Raw genomic sequence first — 24681 nt, forward strand, 5'->3', positions numbered from 1 at the left:
TTTATTTCCTATCTTCTCTTATCAAACTGTTAAATTCTGTGAGGGTAGGGATGTGCCCATTATGTTCATTGCTCTCTCCTGCATGCCTGGAAGACAACCTAGTACATGTTCAATTAATAGTTGTTGAATTAATTTAATAAATCAATGACCTGAGTGTAAAGATAGCCATTGTGGGGGAAGGAAGGTAATAAGTAGAGTGGCTCTGCTATCTTCAAGGATGAGACCAGACAGAATCACAGGGATAAAGTATTGGAATAAATGAAGACAGTATAGCTTCAGACAAATGTTACAAGTCAAGGAAAAAGGAAATTCAGTGATATTTAGGGAGGGGGGCATAGCAGCATGATAGACACAAAGAAGAAAGGTGCTAAGAAAAGCAGGGTGAGGAATTGCTGCAGTGGCATCAATGCTAGTAATTCTCACTGAAATACTTGGAAAGGGCCTTTTATAATTTCCTGGCAAACCGCTTACCAGCATTAATACTCATTCATTTATAACCTTAAATATTGAATATTCATGTGCTTATTTAATATGTATTAATGATTTCTTGATCATCTATAATATGTCAGGTTAGTCAGCTTATCAAAAGGGAAAAATAGAGGACAACTAATCTGTGGATAATAGGTGAAACTCAGAATGAGTGAGAAAGACTGACCCATACCCACAGGGTAGCAAGCCATTCTATCTCACTGAAAAGTGATTGGTAGACAAAACTCCATTAACTTATAATTGTTAATTGTATATCTAAATTGACTGAGAAATCATATGATACAATCAATGTTCATGGGTTTTATCTTGGATCTGGCTCTTTGGGCATTCACAATTATTTTTGATCCTAAAATTTCTTCAAGATAAGCTAAGGTATGATAGGAGAATGTGCCATGGATGGTACAGCACAGTGGGAAGAGACTACTTTAAGCAATAATTATGACCAAAAGCTGAAAGGATGATATGTTAACTTTGAAGAAACATCATTAAAATATCTCTAAATGAGGGTGAGGGGATACTAAATATTTACTGGGTGGGGGTAGAATCATGTTTGTTAATACAACCAAATTTTTAATCAGATTCAGCACATGGTTACCAATTATATATAAGGTGGGCAGGTTTTTATTAGAAAAATAGGGTAAATCATTCTATCAGAAATTAATTTCAAATCCAATTTTATTAGTTTATGGTGAAAACACAGACTAAATATCTACTCACCCTCTTCATTTCCTGAAACAATGGAGTACACAATACTCTGATTGACGGCTGCAGCAGAAATTACACCAATCATAGTCCCTCTGGTTGCAAGTTCACTTACTGGAGGGGGTCTGCAAGTGAAGAAGATGAGTCATTTTTTAGTCCATTTTGCCATCACAGAATTTTGAATTTAATAATAGAATATGTTAGTTTATGTACATGTTTGAATAAATATATTTTCTGGTGTTCAAGGAAGTATCACATTAAGACTCCATCCCTAACAAATCATGCTTAAAATTATGTAAATTCTCTTGGTTAAGAATGTCATGTCACCTGTATGTTTTAATTTAAGATGAAACATACTGCTACTTTATTATCTGCCATCTCTTTATCTCTATCACTCGTTTCTAAAATACCTTATGTACTGAAAACAATTAATGTATACAATTTGTACCTCAATTTCTAAAGTAAAATGTTGCTCTTGTGTTGTTCAAATATATTAGCATGTTTGAGCAAACAGCTTTCAGGTATTTCTTTCTCATCCTCTTTTTTGCTCTACTGCAAAGCTTTCACTGTACTAAAAATATTTAAATGGTTAGCCTCATAAAATATGTTTCTTTTGAATTCACTTATCTTGCTTAATTGCAACCATGTTATGCCCTCAGTACTATGATATACTTAATTTCAAAAATTGTATTTTAGCAACACATTATTTCATCCCCAAAATATCCCTTTTGATTTTATAATATTGATCACTAACTAGTATATAATAACTTTATATTCATAAATTAGTGTAAATAATCTCACTTTTATAACTCATAGGTGTTTATATCACCCATCTCCAATAGATTTAGATAATTAGTAAATCAAGGTTTTAACAATATCTCTGAATCTTTTAGTAGTTCAGTCAATCTGTCTAATGAATCTGATTTTCATAAGCATTCACCTCTTTTCTCAAGCTGATATGATAAATTCTATGCCATTTCTTTCACATGGTCTTTTTCTTCCAGTACTTAAAAAACATTAGCCCTCATTTTTATCCCTATCCTCAGTTCTTCTAATCTAGATTATATTGTGCAGTTACATTGTGCCTTCAGTGAAGACTTTTAGGACAAATCCTGAGCTACAAATATAGTCTGAAAAATTAATTACATACAACTATTCATAAACATCTTGTCCAAGTTGCTATGTTCTTTCCTGTAGTCCATATGCTTGACTGTGCTATCTAAATGTAAACTGATCTATTTTACATGTGCTCCAGCACCTAATGGTGGTCCGTATATTCATTGCAATTTCAATAATTATTTCTTGCTAAAGAACAAGGACTCACCTATGTAAGTTTATTAAAAACTATAAAGTATATATGTATGTCTGTATTCATTTACTCCCCTGCATCTTTTCTGCCTTCTTTTATTACAGCATTCAAATTCTGGTTTGGAAAAACACATCTCCTCCATTCTCCATTTAAGTGGTTCTAGTAGGGCTACCCTTCCGTAGATGTACAGATAGACACATTACCTATCTCTGGCCAATGAGGGCACTTGGTTGTTTGTTCATGTGTGGTATATGTCTTATGCAAAACCAGTGAAAGTCTTGGCCAGGAACTTTACTGTAAGTATTAGAAAAAAACGGTGTTTTTTTTGCAAGAATTTTAATGTTTGTACCCTTTGAGAAGGTTCTTTTTGATAACAATACCAACACAAATGAAATAACCAAAGGTTGAAAACAGATCTCCTACATGTTAACTAATACTGTAAATGCTGCTATACTTGAAGCTAAGTAAGTTCGTTTCAGTTAATGAAACAACAAATTTTCCTTTGTTTCTCCTTTGTCTAGATTTCTATAACTTCCAATTGAAAGGGTCACAACTAATTTTTAAAAATATGTTTAAATTATAAAAGGAGACATTTGCCTAGACACTTCTCTTTATCTGAGATAGCATAATTATATTCTCTAAGTGATTTATTTGGGCACTGTCACAGTGTCATTTCAGTGAAATAAGGGTGTTTTTGGTAACCTTGAACTAAAATGACAGTAGTTCATCATAAAAAGAAAGACACAGAAGTGACACTAAGGTAGCTTTTGATTGACTGCTTTGATTATTAATAGATAAATTTTTGTACAATATTTTAGAGTATAAAGAGACATTTAGACAAGTTGCTGTCTGTCACATTATTTAGTGTTTGACTATAGTGGTTGTGAAATCAAAAACTCAAAAAGGGTTAAAATCAGAAAGCTATGGAAACATGATAGTCTCTAAAATGCCCCTCAGTAATCTTCCCCTCCTAGTATTCCTGCCCTTGTGCATCCCTCTCCTCTTGAGTGAGAGCCAGAACATGACTTACGTTTTAAGTTCTGCCAATAAAATATGGCAAAGAAAGTGGGCTATTACTTCAGTGATTACATTACTGAGATTATAACTAGCAACATCATTCTATCTGTAGTAGAGATAGTGGACTCTATCTCCCTTGATGAATTTACTGAAGTTAAATGGACATGTGGAACTGTCCATATAGCAATGTCTAGTCAGAATTCAGCAAGGAACTGAGGCCCTCTGTCCAACACCCCACAGGTGACTGAATCCTACCAACAATCACATGAGCTCTAGTCAAGCCTTACTTAGACAAGATTAGTCCAAGCCAATACACTGATTCAATCCTACATAAGATAGAAAACACAGATAACCAGTTCCTGACTTAGGGAAACTTCAAGATGATATATGTCTTGTTTTAACTCATTGTGTTTGTGAAAATACTATTATGCTGCAATAGATAACTAATACACATGGCCTGAATGTTAAGAGCAATGAATTGTTAACTTGGGACAGATCAAATTGTGTACAACTTAAGTTTAATATAATAAAACATTTAAGTCATGCTTTGGGATATTAATCATAAACTGAATTTCTTTTTGGGGAAGTAAACTTTGCTTAAATAGTTTACATCTCTATCTTGTTACTACTTGAGATAAGAGCTAAACTTTATACTTTCCATAATGAATTTGTTTCTTGATCCTTACAAAGTAGAGAAATATGATATCTTCAGCTAATCTAACCTCAGCTTTAACATTAGAAAAATGACATCTTTTATTTCAAACTTTAAAAATAATATTTTATGCATATTTTTATACAATCAGGATGGAAATGATTAACACTGGAAAAAGTAACCAGCATACTTTAAGAAGGAATTTAAATCTTATACATATAATATACACATTTAAAATTCAAATGTTAGTAAATGTTTAAAGCAGATATACTTGTAGACAAAATACTTCATTAACCTCTATCTTAAATTGTTCTGACATACTTCTTTCTTCCAGAATCAAAGCATACTGTAAAACATAATTTTCCCCTGGCTAGACTTTAATGAACCTCTATGATGTTGAGCATTAGATTACAAATTTCATTCTTTTCTATTTATTGCCAGGGACAACCCATTTAATTTTTGTTTTACACCCTGGAAAGTACCAGTTATGTGATTGGAGTAAATTACATATTCCTTTTGGAGCCAAATATAACTTGAATACAGTATGAAGGAGATGGTGTAAATAAGGAGCCATAAAATCAGATGACAAAAACAACCAAAAGATAACAAATTGAATAAAATGGCCTGGGCATAAATTAATCAGAAAAGGGGTGGATGTAAGGAATTCGATGCTGCATGCTATATTCAATAGGGCCAACTACTAGGCAATAATATGAGTGCAGTGTGATTTTTAAAATGGAAAAAGGAAGTTAATTTTTGTGTGAATTCTATGAACTATCACATTTTGGAATCAAATGGAAAAAATATTTAAAGTATCATCTGACTCAGTTTGATCAATGAGCTGATAATTTATGATTTTTAGAGTAAACTGTCTGGAATTATTTTCTAGTTATATCATTCTTAGTCTGACATAATGTGATTAATCGTTCCCCCTCTTCTTTGAGTACAAACTCTATTGATTAATTTCAGAAGGAAACAATTAGGGGCAATAAAGTATTCCTCAGAAGGCTTTAAAAAAACAAATATTTTCTCTTGCTATTATTCATAACTTGTAATTCATATACTTGATAATAAACAATGAATTATCCCCTTTCTAATTTAACTTTTTAACACCTAATTCAAAACAAATAGTTATTGGTTATATGAAATTCAAGAATTCTACTTTTTAAAGCTAGATTTATTTACTGCCAATAGAATTGAGAAAAAGCACTCTTGAAAGTTTGAAACAGGGCTCAAAAGCAGAGCTATACTGTTTTACTGATAAATCTTAACACTGGATTCCCATTCCCCAGAAAAGGATTGCTAAGAGCATGCTAAAGAAAATGGTCATATCTTGAACACATATGGACCATGAATGCTGGAGAGACTGATGGTTTCTTATTTTTAAAATGCCTTCAAAAGGGCCTCCACCAAAGCCTCTTTCACAAGGCTTGATTTGAACTGAGTCTGGAGCCCATGTGTCCTGACACATCTCGAGGGCAGCTTTGGCTCCTTTTTATCCCCTAAAGGCAACACTTTGGGCTTTATAGCCTAAATAATAGGCTATAAATGACTAATAAAGCCTAAATAGTAATTTCAATTAAAAAAAACCTCAGTTATGAAATAGATATTAAGTAAAATTACATTTTATTAGTTTATTAATCTTTGCATTTTTCTCACCTCCCCTAAATGTTACATGTGAAACAGCTGCATATTAAATAGACAGACTTTATTTTTTAGAGCAGTATTAGGTTTCCAGAAAAATTGATCAGAAAGTATAGTGTTCCCATATGTGCCTCCCACACCCAGTTCCCCATTATGAATATCTTGCCTTTGTGTGGCCCATTTCTTAGAGCCAATGACCAACATGGATGCATAATCATTAACCAAAGTCTATAGTTTATATGATGTTTCATTTTTGTGTTTTGTAGTTCTATGGGTTTAGACCAATGTATGTTATATATACACCACTGCAGTATCATACAGAATAGTTTCAATGACCTAAAGATCATCTTTCCTCACCTGCTTATCCCTCCCTCCCCCTAAGCCCCAGCAATCACTGATCTTTATACTATATGGATACTTTTGTCTATTCCAGACATCATATAGTTGGAGTTATACCTTATGTAGTCTTTTTGGACGGGCTTCTCTAGCAAAATGTACTTCAGCTTCCCCTATGTGTTTACATGGCTTGATACATTTTATTGCTCAGTCATATTACATTGCATGGGTGTGCCACAAACAGCTGCATTTTAGTAAGAAGGAAACTGATTAAAATAACTATAAATCTGTTGTTTAGAAATAAACCAGAAAAGTTAACTGCTACAGAATTTGTATGCAAAATAACTACAATATAATTTTCTTATGGATGTATATATAAATGAACTCATATATAGCTGTTCAACATATCAAATTGATTTTTTAAAAGCATAGATTATATAAGTACCTCTTAATGAAATAAGTTTTAGCACATCTGAGTCATCTGAATAATGAGTATAGTAAAGTAACAGAACTTGCAGTTTCCAAATGTTAGACCCAATTTTACAGTATAAATATAGATGAAACAATTATTCTACAATTTAAAATCTACATTTATTTTTGGGTTCAAGAAGTAACAATAAAAGTAAATATTATATGTGTCACATAAAGTCCTAATTATTTTAAATGCTGTGCAGTTTTGGATATAAAATTGTTTGTAAATAGAAGCTATAAAATTTTACTGGGATTCAATCTGGCTCTATTGCTTTCTTTCTACTGAGAGACAAATCTAATTATTTTGACATGTTTGAATTCAATATATTTGTAAATCAGCACCAATTAAGAACTGTTTTATGTCTACTATGAGGGAATTTAATGTAAAAGTAAAAGAAAAAAAAACACCCAGTGGAACTCCTATTATTTGTAACCTTGGAGTAATTGCATCAGGATGATCTAATTTTACATATTTAACCAAGAAAAACAAATTTAAATAGACATGAATTAGGAGAGAGATGCCAGCCTTCCCAGAATTCTTAGAATAGATTGTAGATAAGAAAATTAATAAAGGACCGAATGGCTAGACACTGTTTTTTAGATCTTTTCCAAAGCAAGCTTACTATTGTTAAGAGTTTTTCTTCTATTCAGATCCCTAAGTGATATATCTATCTTGAAGACAAGAAAACTGAAGTCTTGAGTAGGAAACAATTTCTCAGTTTCAGAAAACTCTTTGAAAGCTGAATCTTCAATCTCTGTGTGTGTGTTTCATTTCTTGTTCTCATTAATAGGGTTTATCTAATCTCTCTTAGTCATCTGTCAAACTTTAAAACCATAAAAAATAGCTGAGGAAATTACTAAAATTTTTAGATTTTCTGGATCATATTTAAAGATTCTGATTTAGTAGATCCATGGAGTCAGACCTGGAATAACATTTGTTAAAGGGTCCCCGGTGATTCATATAACAGTGGTTTGAAAATCATATTGTTGAGAATAATGGGCTTCTCTCTTTCTGCTGTCTTCCACCAACCTTTAGTTCTTAAGCCAATTGCAATAGACATCCTTCCAACTGACTAGAATTAAGCTAAGAGCACTCTCCTGTGATTCTACTAGATCCAGGTTTGGATTCTGACTCTCAGACTTACTAGCTGTGTGACCTTATGAAAATTATTACCTTCCTTGATCTCATTTCTTTTTCTGTAAAATGGAGATATTGTTTCTGAAAATTGTTGAGTGTAGTAAAGGACATAATGTATACAAAAAGCTTTCCTTACACCAAGCAGATAATAAGTACTCAATAAACTATGGCTATTCTTAAGACATTATTTTATAAGCTATATTTTTGGAAGTTTAGCTTAAATATTATGATGATATAGTCCCCCGAATGTATCAGAGGGGATACATTCCAAGATCCCCAGCAGATGCCTGAAACTACAGATAGTTCTGAACCTCATATATACTGTGTTCTTTCCTATACATACAGATCTGTGATAAAGATTAATTTATAAATTAGACACAGTAAGAGATTAATAATAATAACAAAACAGAACAATTGTAACAATATACTATAGTAAAAGTGTGGTCTTTCTCTCAAAATATCTTGTACAAAATATCAGTACAAGATGAATAAATGCCTATGTGATAAGATGAAGTGAAGTGATGATATGGGCATTGTGACTAGTGTTAGGCTACTATTGACTTTTTGATAATATGTCTGAAGGAAGATCATTTGCTTCCAGACCACAGTTGACCACAGGTGGCTGACCCTGTGGAAAACTAACCCATGGGGCCTACCGTATGTAAGTTTATCTCATAGACAGAGGAACAATTACAAATAAAACTTGAATACTTTTAATAAGTAATTTGGCTAATGCTACGGATTATGTGTTATGCACTCTGATTTTTCCATCTTAATTCTTAATCATACATCAATTTTACATCTGAAAAATGTGATTATATATCTATCTATATAGATAGATAGATATATCACACACATACACACACACACACACACACACACACACATATGTATATATATAACTATTTTTCCACAGACCTTTTTTGGCTTAATTAAAAAACAGCTACAATGGGTGGGATTGGCTCTGAGACTTATAAAAAAATAACAAAATCACCTAAAATCCAATGATTTTATTCATAGAGGTTTAAACAAGCACTAAATAAATATTTATATAAATACATGCCATGTGCCTGAAATCCACTGGGCAATAAAAATATCAAGAGAAGAAAACAAGTGGATTGTGCATTCACAAAGCTTATAGCCTTACAGGCAAACCAGACAGTTGTGTAAACAATTATGGTAAAATGTGGTAAGTACATTAATATCATGTCCCTCATAAAAGGTTAGTACTAGACATGGCATTCATTATTTATATTTTTTATTCCCCAAATACCTACAAAATAACTGTGAGTGGAATTGGAGGCTTCATGGTTTCGTGGCATGGCTAGACCAGGTATATTCATTTACAGATGATTGATTTACTCATTAAAAATAGGCTATGATGTAGGTGTTCATATACTTAGTAATGATATCTGAGAAAATAGTTTTGGTTTGGCTCATTTACTATATAGGGTGGTTCATGGCTCCTTTCTCCTTTACAGATGAATTTGTACATTTGGACTTTTTGAAGGGCATGACAGTAAACTTTTGAAACAGAATTTTTAATGTTTTTTTTTTTCCTACTGATTAGAGTCTATGCTTTTAGGTATGAATAGTCATATAAAGTTGAGAAATCACCATAGAATCTTGAAATATATTAGTGTAGCCATACAAATAACAACAAAAAAGAGAAAAATAGATACTTAGAGCATGTGACATTTCCATTCAATTTAACGTTAACTGTTGAATGAATGTACTACCTGAAAAATAGCATAATAAAAAATAGACATTCGAGGTCTGCCAGGTTTTTTAGGAAGAGATAAATCCTTTTTTCATTAAATATTATTGATACCATAGAAAGATAGTAAACATTTATAGTCATGCTATCCAGAGAGGAGAACATACAGTCAGTATTCAATACCTTAAGTTAGATAAATTCATCATATTTAAAAAATGGGGGTGCTTTACTTTCATTAAATTTTTGCTAAAGAAGTTATAATAAATATATTATTTAGATTTAGTATTTATTATGATCAAAAGAACTATAAACAAAAATTCTTCCCCCTGTACATAGTTTGATTTTTAAGCCAAAGGCAATGAAGCAATAAAAAGGAAAAAATATTTTAAATATTGAAATACTTGAAGCATAATTAAAATAAGGAAGTTATCGTAAGAAATGTATCTGTCCCTAGATTTAACTGATTTTTAAATATATTTTTTATTTGCCTTTTAAAAAAGTGATAGAAACCATCAACAAAATGAAATGGCAGCCTATGGAATGGGGGAAATATGTGCAAGTCATATATCTAATAAGGGGTTAATATCCAAAATACATAAAGAACTTATATAACTCAATAGCAACAAAACAAAACAAAACAAAAAAACTCTGATTAAAAATGGGCAGAAGAACTGAAATGACATTTTCTCAAAGAAGACATACAAATGGCCAACCGGAACAAGAAAAATTCTGTGACATCATTAAGCATTCAAGAAATGCAAATCAAAACAATGAGATATCTCCTTGTACCTGTTAGAATCCTTATCACCAAAAAGACAAGAGATAATAAGTAACAGAAAGGATTTGGAGGATGTGATGGAATTCTCGGATAAAACTTTTAGAGATCCTAACAGCAGAAGTGTGTTTTGTTTGTGTTTATGCTAAGAGTGTGTTTGCTTTTATCTATTTTTGCACATGGGAGGAGTGAATACCTGTGTATTGACCAAGACCTGCTTAAAGTTCTCCTCACCCTGACTACACTTTAGACAGGTTTCTTCTTGACTCTAGGAAGAGGGTCCCTGACCTCTCTTTTCTTAGTATATTTACTTTGAAAAACTTGCAATTGTAAGTTCTTTCTCTTCCCCTTGGAGATGAAATTTTAAAATCCTCTTAAAAAATTTTGCCAATTTTACAACCCACGAATGTCTGTCTTAGTGACCTGGGAGCCATGCCTTTGAAATGTACTTTTCAAGGGAAACATAGCCCCTACCTCTGGTTTCTGTGGAAAGGTAGGATCCTAACTTTGATAGGCATCTGACTCTGAATTGTCAAATCTCAGTCATGAAGATAGGAGAAAGTTAACCTTCCTTTGGTGGGGCCAGTTGGCAAACAGTGGTGGCCCATAACTTCCACACCCCTGCTCTTAACCACTCTCCAGACCTTCATTTCAGTAAATTTCAGCAGAGTTCAGACCGAGTTCTGGCCTCACATCCTCTACATCGCCTTGAATGAATTCTTGCCTGTTTAAACTTGTCCAGTACATTTTTTGCCTTGATAGTAGCATAACTGAGCCCAGGTAAGACCAACCAACCCACAGAATCATGAGAAGTAGTAAATGATTTTTGTTTTAAGCCATTAAATTTAGAAGGAGAGTTACGCAGCAATAGATACACATAGGTCAAATCTTCATTGAATAAAATTCTGGTCACAAATACCAATCCAGTAGTCACCAAGCATTTATAGGATACCTGTCATGAGCAAAGTACTGTATTTAGAGGTACCAATGATCATGATTCAGTTTACCTATGACAGTCTCTGTTCATGTCCATTGTCCTAAATTAATAGAGAGCCTTCCTTTGCTCTCAAAAGTGCCCTGCTTTGGACAATAAGTTATATGCTATTAACTACTTCAGACACTATGTGGATATAGTAAAGCAGAAAATGTAGCTCTATCACTTAAGAATACACACTCTATTAATGAGACAAAGTATGTACATAACCAGAAGTTTAGTTCTTTCTGCTTTGAATTATACATCATTTAGCATTATACACTATATTGTAATTCCTCCTTTCCCTTTTTTACAAATGCTTGATATGGCTTTTTCTATCACTCTATTTGCATGTATATGTGTATGTGTGAGAGAGAGACTTAAATATGCTGTTTAATGACATACATACATGTGTGAAAAGTTTACCAGACATAGCATGCGGTATTAGAAGAGGATGGAGTAAATGGCACAGCTATTAAACTCCAGAAGAGTTTGGAATGAATTTCACCATCAAAAATTGGTGATAAAAGTGTCATGATTACAAATCAACATTTAAATTGTGTAAAAATCTATTTTCCATACAGAATGTGGAAGCACAGAGTGATCTTGCATGAAGAGACTCTGCTTATATCACTTGTTTAACATCATTCAAATGTCCCCAAATTTCTCTGTGATATGAAGTCTTTAACACGGCTCCTAATCCCTTCACAGTCTGACTCTACTTCTCTCCGCAGGCTCACGGCAGCCCCTCTCTCCTGGAGATCCCTGTGCTCTCTATTGGACTTTGAACTCATAAAGCATTCTACAGTTTTCCTCCCCTTGGGCTTTTATGCATTCTTCTCTCTCTTCCTAGCACAATCTTCCATGGACTAATTCTTCAGATCATTCTTGGGGTTTTCACTTTGACAAGGCCTTGTCTGGGAGATTGTCTTATAAGTCTCACCTATTTCTCTCCTTTACCACTACTCCTACTCTAGGACAAAATGTCATTGTTGTTTCCTTGAAATACTATAGTTGTCTTTTGTCTAACCCATACTCAACTCAACTCAACGTCCACACTGACTCCTTTCCCATCTGACTTCCACAGAGTGGTCAGTCATCTTTTTAAATTCGTATCTATTCAGGTCACCATCCCTCTGCACTTCCTCAGCCCACTATATGCTAACCATTGTTCGATGGTTTCCCAGTGTGCACAAGTTATGAATCAAATCTTTAATATGCCCCACATTTCTGCTTCACCTTATAGACCTTTTTCCTCATTCTTTTTTCTTCAATAATATTGACCTTCTTTAAATTCTTGGAATATGTGTTCCTCTTTCCAATGTAGGCCATTTTATGCACTCAGTTTCCTCCCAATTCCTGAGCCCATCTCTTCACCTACAAGGCTGATTTCTACTTATTCACATGCCAACTCCCGTAGCTTCCTAAGAACTCATCTCTGATGTCTCCCATTGCTGCTGCTGCGTGCTTTGCTATGTTTCCATAAAACCATGTTCTTTTCTTCAATATCACCTAGCAGTTTTAATTATAACCTGATCCCTAGGCAAATGTTTTTCCCAAAGAAATCTGATTTCTATGAGCATTTTTTTCCCCCAAAGAGCTGAGTTCCTCATCATTGGGTGTACTTAGGCAGAATGTGGGTAACTGTTTAAGGATACCTAAATTATCTTGGTGACTAAGGGCTTTCTCCCAAAGCTAAAATTGTGGGACGATGATAGTTCATGTTAGTTCTGCCTTTCATTTCCCCAGTAAAAGATCAGGTTTTTCTTCTTTTTACTAAGAGAATTTGTGCAATTTTGTATATTGCATATTTATGTATTGCTGAGGACAGTTATTCTACATTTCATTTATTTATTTTTAAAATTGTTTGCATATTTGTGTATTTGTGTGTTCATGTGTGCACACACAAAGGATCACATTGTAAAAGGCATGTCTTATTATGGAACACATCCAATAAAATCTTGAATCCACTGCAGTAAAGAAGAGTTATAAAAGGACATCAGTTTCTGCAGATGAGGAAAAGGCAGTTTGCATGAAGAACCCAAAGGAAGAGCCAGGTCACGAGAGAACAGGCAGCTGGCGTGGGTGCGGATCCTGCCTCATGCTCCAGGGACCACGGGCTGGCTGAAACTCCACTGCTCCACTTGCCTCCCCATGGCGTGCACCTCAGGCCCCGGTCTCGTTGTTAGGCTGTACCTTTCCATATTTATTTGGCCACACTTGTTTTTACATGGTCCAATAGTAGATGAGACAGATCCTTCTCTCATGTTTCTTTTTTTCAAGCTGGTTATATATGTGGTCTTACTTAACTGAAAAGTCTATTGCTTTTACATGTGACAAAGAACCTCACTCAGTGTAAGGCTCTGTTTTTTGTTGCTCAATAACAATGATCATTTGATTATTTTCTGCCTGCTCCAAAGATGATAAGATCTTTGAGGGTAGGAACCAAGTATATTTTGTTGGGCATTATTACTCTCAGTGCACTGTAGGTGCTTGGTAAGTATTCATTGGCAGGATGAAGTAAGGAACGAATGCCATTTGGATACAGCCTTCATTTTACCTCGTGGATAACTCTTTTCAGTGTTTGTCTTGCAAGCTTTAGAGAGGCCATGTCTACCTACTAACTGTATTATTGCAGACATTGTTCATAGACTTGTGCTTAGATAAAAAAATGTTTGTTGAATTAGTGGACAGAGATACTAGATGAATTAAAAAAATTCAGTGAGAAGTCGTTTTTTTCCCCTTTGTCTATTTCATCCTACCTCAACTGAAATCATTTTAGTAGGGTCATAAAAAGACAGGAAAGGTTATCTTCAGGTAAAGTCATCTTTCATATTGAGCAATAAATCGAAAGTAAAATAGAAAACAACCTTAGCAAAAAAGTAAGGCTCTCTGCATGTGGGTTTTTTCTATATTAATAGTTTTCAGTTAACCTTTTTGCCATTATGGGAACTTTTGTAAATAGATAAGTAAAATGCAGTAGCAGTGAGATAGAAATAAGCTTCACAAACATTTCTGTAAGTGGCTTGTCCTGGCTATGTTCACCCTAAACATTAGGAACGTGACTCTAATGTATGGGAATTATATGTGTATGACAATAGTTGAAGGAACTAATTTGCTTATGAAGATGATTAGAAGATGATATCAAGAATAACAAAACATATTTGGTAATGAGAACCATACATCTTTAACCATCACATATGTATTCATGGTATTATTAAACAACATTCAAATTGAGAAATCCATTCTCCACATTGTAAGTAGAGTGATATTTCCCTAGCTGTTTTTTTTTTATCAAGAAATTGGTGTTGATCCATTAACCAAAGAGGGCAGAGAAATGGATTTGTAACACTAATGTTTGCTTAGCATCTTTTTTTCCTTCTGCATATCCAAATTTGCTGTTCAGCAATTACTTCTTCCCACTTCTCTTATTTTGGTAATATGGTATATTTGTGTCTTTCTTCTAATCACAGAAGCAGAATGCTTTTTATTTCATCACCTGAGGTAGCCACAAGACTCAGACAATTAGGTTTGCTTCTCTCCTTTCTGAGTCTAAACTTTAGAACAAGGACTACATTTTAAAAATCCTTGCAGGGTCAACACCTGGTATAAGCCTTTCAATAATAATATTACAACTATTTCTTAGTCATGTTCTCTGTACTAGGTACTTCACAAAGCTCTTTCTCTCATAAATAAAATATTGACTCTCTAGAGTACCTGGCCTCAGAGAGCTTTAGTAACTCACCCAAGTTCAACCAATAGTTGATAAGTGGTATAGCTAGGATTCAAACTTTTGGTTTTATTGTATTATTTTGCCTCAGAAAAAGTTTGCATTAACTATTAATAAAATCAAAGTAATGTATGCTGTTATATGTTGTCCTTGAACTAAAATTTCATAGATGAAATGCAATGAAAGAAGAACGGAATCTATCATAACACTCTGAATGGAAAAACTTTTTAAATTCTAAACAGTGGATTTAAAATGAACTGCTCAAACTAGAGTCCTTTGTTGCTGGAAGACTTGCTTCACTCTGCTCTATGAGCAAATGTCACACTATACTTAACCTTGAAGATGTGAAAGAGAAATTAAATTCCATGTGGATACAGAGGCAGCCCATGAAAGCTGTAATGAAGGATCGTTACAGTCACCTTTCAATAGTTAAAAGAAACAGTATGTATTATCTTTGAGGCAAGATTTTAGTAGGTTCATAAAAAGACAGGAAAGGTTACCTTCAGGTTAAGTCAGCTTGCATATTGGGCAATAAATCTAAAGTAAAATAGAAAACAATCTTAGCAAAAAAGTAAGACTCTCTGCATGTGGGTTTATTATATATTAATAGTTTTCAGTTATCCTTTTTCATTATATGAACTGAACATCAATATTTTTGCTTAAACTATTGTACTTACTGATTAAAAATATTTTCTGAAAATCCTCAAGTCTAAACTTACGTGGTTTATATAAGAATGATGGCCATGTTCCTCAAGGTAAGGTGATTTTAATTCTCCTGAGTGATGAGCTGTTAACTAGAACTTCTCACTCACTCTTCCTGTGGCCATTGTGATAACATTGTTTTCATTTCTCATAGTACATAAAATGGATTTCTGGATTTTAAATATGCTTTTTCTCTGTTTTTATATATCAGGAGGTGGACTGTTAATCCTTTGTAGTTCTTTGTAAAATCTACTCTATTTTTATTCTTTACTATAAAGCCACTTGAAAAACTTATTTTAAATATAGATTGTATAAAATTTTTCCATTGTTATTTGTTCCAAGAATAATTTACATTAATCAGAAAAGTATCAAATTTTTATTTTAATAGGGAAGCTGAAAAGATTATCTTCTTCATTCAAAGGTATTTGAATTTTAAAAGATACCAAGATATTTCTATATATAGTATTTTTATGGATTTGATATATTAAATTTGAATGATACTGTAACTTGAAAATGACTCACAATACTTTTCTAAGAGTTAGACAAATATCAACTTATTTTAGAGGTTAATAAAAATACTTTAGGAACATTTGCTCCTTCTCTTTTCTGTACACACAGATATAAATCTTAAAATTACATTTTTAAATACATGAAACCTTAAAATGAATATAAATGTGGCATTATATCATGCAAAGTTTAATAATCAATTTTGATACACTTCCATTTTAAATATATACTAAAGTATGTCTATATTGGTAGTATATATGTTTGGAAAATTTGTAAATTACCTTTGGTAAACTTCTTGATAAATTGTGTAAAATACTGCATTTCCCACCCCAAATCAATATTCACATTTAGGCTCTATGATCTATTCCAGACGTGTTGACCTTTCCATGATATTTACCTCTAAAACTGATGACAAGTAAGTCCCAGTGTGTTTAAGTCTTAGTCCATCATCCTGAGATAAAGGTCAAATGTCATTTTTCTGAATGCTAACTCACTTGACCTACAGGAGTCAATCTACTTTTAAGTAATATTATGTGTTTGAACTACCATTAGGATTTTGATATTTATATCTGGATTAAATGAAAAATATATAAAGTGTATTTTCTAACTATGACAGAATAACTATTTTCAATAAGATTCAAGTAGATAACTGACTGAAAACCTTTTATCAGATATGGACATGTGGTGGCAATGAGACGGTGCCTCACACATCTCCAAGGAGGAAGCACACTTGATCAAGGTCCTGACTGCAGTGCTCTGAAGTCTATTGCTATGTTTATAAAGGTCATGCTTCCTAGAGGCTGCTTGCAGATAATGACTGAGAAAAAGCAGAGGTGCTAAGGCAGGTCCCTTCCTGGGAGACACTGGACTTCTCTGACATCTGACTCTGTTTTGAGGATCCGTGGCTCATCATGCATTACTAAAATGACACAGTAGTCCCTTCAATGACACAGTAGGCTAGGATGTTTCTGTACAAACTCCTCTCTTTCTTCTTTGCTTAGAGTCAGACTGTATGTTCTTTGAAGGTTAGTGGCTTAACCTGCTTCCTCCTCATTTCTCTCACACAAGTATTGTCCCAAAGAATACTTGCTTGTTAAATCTCATCTTGAGGGGCGGAGCCAACATGGCGGCTTGAGTAGGACAGTGGGAATCTCCTCCCAAAAACATATATACTTTTGAAAATACAACAAACACAACTAGCCCTAAAAGAGAGACCAGAAGACGCAGGACAGGGGCCAGACTGCAGCTACACCAGCGAGAACCTAGCGACTGGTGAAAGGGGTAAGATACAAGCCCCAGCCAGGCGGGACCCGAGCGCCCCTCCCCCCAGCTCCTGGCGGGAGAAGAATAGGCAGAGCGGGAGGGAGACGGAGCCCAGGACTGCTGAACACCCAGCCCCAGCCATCCGGGCCAGAGCGCAGACACAGTACGTGCCCAGGGGGCCCTGGATACTGGGGGAACAGGGAGTAAGACCTCTGAGAGGGTGCCGAAGCTGATGCCCCTGTGACAAAGAAAAGCGGGGGCTTTTTGAAAGTCTTAAAGGGACAGGGACTTAACAGCTTGACGGAAACAACCCAGGTCACAGTACAGCAGCTGGAAATTACAGGGAAAACTGGGTGCACTAACCCCCTGGGCAACAGCTCTGAGACCCCTCACGGAGGCAAACAGTCAAGCAGCCCCCCCATCCATTACCCCACAGGGCGCTGCAAAAGCAGAGAAGCAGCCTGAGACAAATTCCGCCCACAGAAAGGGAAATTTCTCTCTTCCAGCCAGGCAAGACACAAAGACCCAGTCTACACGCAATTACCCAAAACAAGCCACTAGGGGTCGCAGTTGTCCCAGTAAAGAAAGGCCAGTAGCAAGTGAAAATTTTGGCCCTCCCAGCTGACAGTCAATAGCACCTGTCAACATGAAAAGGCAAAAAAATATGATCCAGACAAGACTAACCCAGACAGCTTCGGCATCTGCTACATCTTCCCCTGAGAAGGAATCTGGGGAGATAGATTTAGCCAGTCTTCCTGAAAAAGAATTCAAAACAAAAGTCATAACCATGCTGATGGACTTGCAGAGAAATATGCAAGAACTAAGGAAGGAGAATTCAGAAATAAAACAAGCTCTGGAAGGACTTCAAAACAGAATGGATGAGATGCAAGAGACCATTAATGGACTAGAAAACAGAGAACAGGAAAGCAGAGAAGCTGATGCAGAGAGAGATAAAAGGATCTCCAGGAATGAAAGAATTTTAAGAGAGCTGAGTGACCAATTGAAAAGGAACAATATAAGAATCATAGGTATTCCAGAAGAAGTAGAGAGAGAAAAGGGGATAGAAAATGTCTTTGAAGAAATAATTGCTAAAAACTTCCCCAAACTAGGGGAAGAAATGGCCTCTCAGACCACGGAGGTACACAGAACTCCCATGACAAGGGATCCAAGGAGGGCAACACCAAGACACATAATAATTAAAATGACAAAGATCAAAGACAAGGACAAAGTATTACAGGCAGCCAGAGAGAAAAAAAAAGTTACCTAAAAAGGAAAACCCATCAGGCTATCATCAGACTTCTCAACAGAAACCCTACAGGCCAGAAGAGAATGGCATGATATACTTAATGAAATGAAACAGAAGGGCCTCGAACCAAGACTACTGTATCCAGCACGAATATCATTTAAATATGAAGGAGGGATTAAACAATTCCCAGACAAGCAAAAGTTGAGGGAATTTGCCTCCCACAAACCACCTCTACAGGGCATCCTACAGGGACTCCTCTAGATGGGAGCACTCCTAAAAAGAGCACACAACAAAACACCCAACATATGAAGAAGGGAGGAGGAGGAATAAGAAGGGAGAGAAATAAAGAATCATCAGACTGTGTTTATAATAGCTCAACAAGCGAGTTAAGTTAGACAGTAAGATAGTAAAGAAGCTAACCCTAAACCTTTGGTAACCACAAACTTAAAGCCTGCAATGGCAATAAATTCATACCTTTCAATAATCACCCTAAATGTAAATGGGCTGAATGCACCAATCAAAAGACACAGAGTAATAGAATGGATAAAAAAAGCAAGATCCATCCATATTCTGCTTACAAGAGACTCACCTCAAACCCAAAGACACGCACAGACTTAAAGTCAAGGGATGGAAAAAGATATTTCAAGCAAACAACAGAGAGAAGAAAGCAGGTGTTGCAATTCTGGTATCAGACAAAACAGACTTCAAAATAAAGAAAGTAACAAAAGACAAAGAAGGACATTACATAATGATAAAGGGCTCAGTCCATCAAGAGGATATAACCATTATAAATATATATGCACCCAATACAGGAGCACCAACATACCTGAAACAAATATTAATAGAACTAAAGGAGGAAATAGAATGCAATGCATTCATTCTAGGGGACTTCAACACACCACTCACTCCGAAGGACAGATCCACCAGACAGAAAATAAGTAAGGACACAGAGGCACTGAACAACACATTAGAACAGATGGACCTAATAGACATCTACAGAACTCTACATCCAAAAGCAACAGGATACACATTCTTCTAAAGTGCACATGGAACATTCTCCAGAATAGACCACATACTAGGACACAAAAAGAGCCCCACTAAATTCCAAAAGATTGAAACCCTACCAACCAACTTTTCAGACCACAAAGGCATTAAACTAGAAATAAACTGTTCAAAGAAAGCAAAAAGGCTCACAAACACATGGAGGCTAAACAACACGCTCCTAAATAATCAATGGATCAATGACCAAATCAAAATGGAGATCCAGCAATATATGGAAACAAATGACAACAACAACACTAAGCCCCAACTTCTGTGGGACACAGCAAAAGCAGTCTTAAGAGGAAAGTATATAGCAATCCAAGCATATTTAAAAAAGGAAGAGCAATCCTAAATGAACGGTCTAATGTCACAACTATCGAAATTGGAAAAAGAAGAACAAATGAGGCCTAAGGTCAGCAGAAGGAGGGACATAATAAAGATCAGAGAAGAAATAAATAAAATTGAGAAGAATAAAACAATAGCAAAAATCAATGAAACCAAGAGCTGGTTCTTCGAGAAAATAAACAAAATAGATAAGCCTCTAGCCAGACTTATTAAGAGGAAAAGAGAGTCAACACAAATCAACAGTATCAGAAATGAGAAAGGAAAAATCACGACGGACCCCGCAGAAATACAAAGAATTATTAGAGACTACTATGAAAACCTATATGCTAACAAGCTGGGAAACCTAGGAGAAATGGACAACTTCCTAGAAAAATACAACCTTCCAAGACTGACCCAAAAAGAAACAGAAAATCTAAACAGACCAATTACCAGCAACGAAATTGAAGCGGTAATCAAAAAACTACCAAAGAACAAAACCTCCGGGCCAGATGGATTTACCTCGGAATTTTATCAGACATACAGGGAAGACATAATACCCATTCTCCCTAAATTTTCCAAGAAATAGAAGAGGAGGGGATACTCCCAACTCATTCTATGAAGCTAACATCACCCTAATACCAAAACCAGGCAAAGACACCACCAAAAAAGAAAACTACAGACCAATATCCCTGATGAACGTAGACGCAAAAATACTCAACAAAATTTTAGCAAACCGAATTCAAAAATACATCAAAACCATCGTACACCATGACCAAGTGGGATTCATCCCAGGGATGCAAGGATGGCACAACATTCGAAAGTCCATCAATATCATCCACCACATCAACAAAAAGAAAGACAAAACCACATGATCATCTCCATAGATGCTGAAAAAGCATTTGACAAAGTTCAACATCCATTCATGATAAAAACTCTCAGCAAAATGGGAATAGAGGGCAAGTACCTCAACATAATAAAGGCCATCTATGAAAAACCCACAGCCAACATTATATTGAATAGCGAGAAGCTGAAAGCATTTCCGCTGAGATCGGGAACTAGACAGGGATGCCCACTCTCCCTACTGTTATTTAATATAGTACTGGAGGTCCTAGCCACGGCAATCAGACAAAACAAAAAAATACAAGGAATCCAGATTGGCAAAGAAGAAGTCAAACTGTCACTATTTGCAGATGACATGATACTGTACATAAAAAACCCTAAAGACTCCATCCCAGAACTACTAGAACTGATATCGGAATACAGCAAAGTTGCAGGATACAAAATCAACACACAGAAATCTGTGGCTTTCCTATATACCAACAATGAACCAACAGAAAGAGAAATCAGGAAAACAACTCCATTCACAATTGCATCAAAAAAAATAAAATACCTAGGAATAAACCTAACCAAAGAAGTGAAAGACTTATATTCTGAAAACTACAAGTCACTCTTAAAAGAAATTAAAGGGGACACTAACAGATGGAAACGCATCCCATGCTCATGGCTAGGAAGAATTAATATCGTCAAAATGGCCATCCTGCCCAAAGCAATATACAGATTTGATGCAATCCCTATGAAACTACCAGCAACATTCTTCAATGAACTGGAACAAATAATTCAAAAATTCATATGGAACCACCAAAGACCCCGAATAGCCAAAGCAATCCTGAGAAAGAAGAATAAAGTAGGGGGGATCTCACTCCCCAACTTCAAGCTCTACTATAAAGCCATAGTAATCAAGAAAATTTGGTACTGGCACAAGAACAGAGCCACAGACCAATGGAACAGACTAGACAATCCAGACATTAACCCAGACATATATGGTCAATTAATATTTGATAAAGGAGCCATGGACATACAATGGGGAAATGACAGTCTCTTCAACAGATGGTGCTGGCAAAACTGGACAGCTACATGTAGGAGAATGAAACTGGACCATTGTCTAACCCCATATACAAAAGTAAACTCAAAATGGATCAAAAACCTGAATGTAAGTCATGAAACCATTAAACTCTTGGAAGAAAACATAGGCACAAACCTCTTAGACATAAACATGAGTGACCTCTTCTTGAACATATCTCCCCGGGCAAGGAAAACAACAGCAAAAATGAACAAGTGGGACTATATTAAGCTGAAAAGCTTCTGTACAGCAAAAGACACCATCAATAGAACAAAAAGGAACCGTACAGTATGGGAGAATATCTTTGAAAATGACACATCTGATAAAGGCTTGACGTCCAGAATATATAAAGAGCTCACACGCCTCAACAAACAAAAAACAAATAACTCAATTAAAAAATGGGCAAAGGAACTGAACAGATGGTTCTCCAAAAAAGAAATACAGATGGCCAACAGACACATGAAAAGATGCTCCACATCGCTAATTATCAGAGAAATGCAAATTAAAACTACAATGATATATCACCTCACACCAGTAAGGATGGCTGCCATCCAAAAGACAAACAACAACAAATGTTGGCGAGGCTGTGGAGAAAGGGGAACCCTCCTACACTGCTGGTGGGAATGTAAACTTGTTCAACCATTGTGGAAAGCAGTATGGAGGTACATCAAAATGCTCAAAACAGACATACCATTTGACCCAGGAACTGCACTCCTAGGAATTTACCCTAAGAATGCAGCAATCAAGTATGAGAAAGACCAATGTACCCCTATGTTTATCGCAGCACTATTTACAATAGCCAAGAATTGGAAGCAACCTAAATGTCCATCGATAGATGAATGGATAAAGAAGATGTGGTACATATACACAATGGAATACTACTCAGCCATAAGAAAAGGGCAAATCCAACCATTTGCAGCAACATGGATGGAGCTGGAGGGTATTATGCTCAGTGAAACAAGCCAAGCAGAGAAAGAGAAATACCAAATGATTTCACTCATCTGTGGAATATAAGAACAAAGGAAAAACTGAAGGAACAAAACAGCAGCAGAATCACAGAACTCAAGAATGGACTAACAGGTACCAAAGGGAAAGGGACTGGGGAGGATGGGTGGGTAGGGAGGGATAAGGGGGGGCAGAAAAAGAGGGGTGTTAAGATTAGCATCCATAGCGGGGTGGGAGAAAGGGGAGGGCTGTACAACACAGAGAAGACAAGTAGTGATTCTACAACAGTTTGCTACGCTGATGGACAGTGACTGTAAAGGAGTATATAGGGGGGACCTGGTATAGGGGAGAGCCTAGTAAACAAAGTATTCGTCATGTAAGTGTAGATTAATGATTAAAAAAAAAAAAAAAAAAAAGCAGTTCCTATGTGGTGACCTCTAATGAGTTCTACACAATGATATAAAGGGCATATAAAAGTGTAGGCAAAGGGTCTGTTTGTGTTTATACAGAGGATCAAAGCCTAATTTGGCTACCCCAAAAATGAACTAAGATACGATATGAAAAAGAACTTCCAACATCAGCACTCTCGGGAAGACTCATGACAGAAGATGATCAGCAAAAAAAAAAAAAACTCCAACAAAGATCCACGCACTGTCACAGGTGTAGATGCGCACTCATCCCACCAGTTCCTGGACTTGCCATGGGAATGATGAAGGAGATATCTAAGCTGGCCTGTGCATACAGTAAAACAAAAATTGTACTGGATCTATACTGTTGGAACTCAACCAAGAATTAGGAGAAGTGCAAATTGTAGCACTCCAAAATCTTACAACCACAGACTATTTATCGTTAAAAGAACATATGGGATATGAACAGTCCCCAGGAATGGGTTGTTCTAGTTTATCTGAATTCTCTCAGACTGTTTAAGTTCAGTCGGACAATATCCACCATATCATAGATAAGTTTTCACAAATGCCTAAGGTGCCTAACTGGTTTTCTTGGTTTCACTGGAGATGGCTGGTAATTACAGGTATGCTTTGGTTAGGTAACTATATTCCTATTATGTTAATGTGTGTGCACAATTTAATTAGTAGTTTAAAACCTATCCATGCTGAAGTTACTCTACAAGAAGATATGTCAAAGAAATAATCAATCTTCCCAGGTTTTCTTCTGCCTGCTACTTCTATAGCTTTTCTTCTTCCTACCTAATCACAACCTTTAAATAGAACTCGTGCCACATGTTGAATTTACCGAGTATCATAATTCTTCCAAGTGGTAAAGACACCTCAAGACAAATGCTGGGCATAGAAGCCACAGGGCATAAATATGCAAAGAAGTAAAAAGCTAACCTTTTCAAACAATAAGGCTTCTCTCTCACTTACCAACTTAACATTTCCCTGTATGGCCCCGGAAGATGACTGGTTAGCCAGAGACGGGTAAGATTCCTCAAGGGAGGAACAACCTAAGACAGGCACAGTCGCAGGGGGCCATCTGGTGAGAAAATGGGGAGCAGCAGAGGTGAGGCTTAGAACCTCCCCCCTCCTGTTCTGAGAGAAATCTTCTGCATACATGGATGTTTATTGCCCTCGTCTAGCTCGGATTAACACATAGTCTACAGGCACACACCTGATCATCTACATTTGCTCTCTTACAACACTAAACTCTGTTTTCTACCTTTATCTCGTATCTACCTACCACTTCAGCATTTTATTAAAAATAATAATAATAAAGAGAGAAATGTAGTATCCACACATAAATCAAGTATAAAAACCAAATGAGTATTCATATTTGAACTGACTG

General features: G+C 35.6%; 1 protein-coding gene across 2 annotated transcripts in view; it reads right to left on the minus strand.

The window, feature by feature from the left end:
- Window positions 1–24681, minus strand: part of PCDH15 (protocadherin related 15) — a 761207-nt gene that overhangs the window by 131170 nt on the left and 605356 nt on the right. For both annotated transcript variants that reach the window (XM_057505880.1, XM_057505879.1), the window contains one exon: window positions 1207–1316. In XM_057505880.1, the coding sequence (XP_057361863.1) occupies window positions 1207–1316 (110 nt within the window). The remainder of the gene's footprint in view (window positions 1–1206; window positions 1317–24681) is intronic.

Source organism: Manis pentadactyla, chromosome 8, assembly GCF_030020395.1.
Source record: "Manis pentadactyla isolate mManPen7 chromosome 8, mManPen7.hap1, whole genome shotgun sequence".
Taxonomy (NCBI): domain Eukaryota; kingdom Metazoa; phylum Chordata; class Mammalia; order Pholidota; family Manidae; genus Manis; species Manis pentadactyla.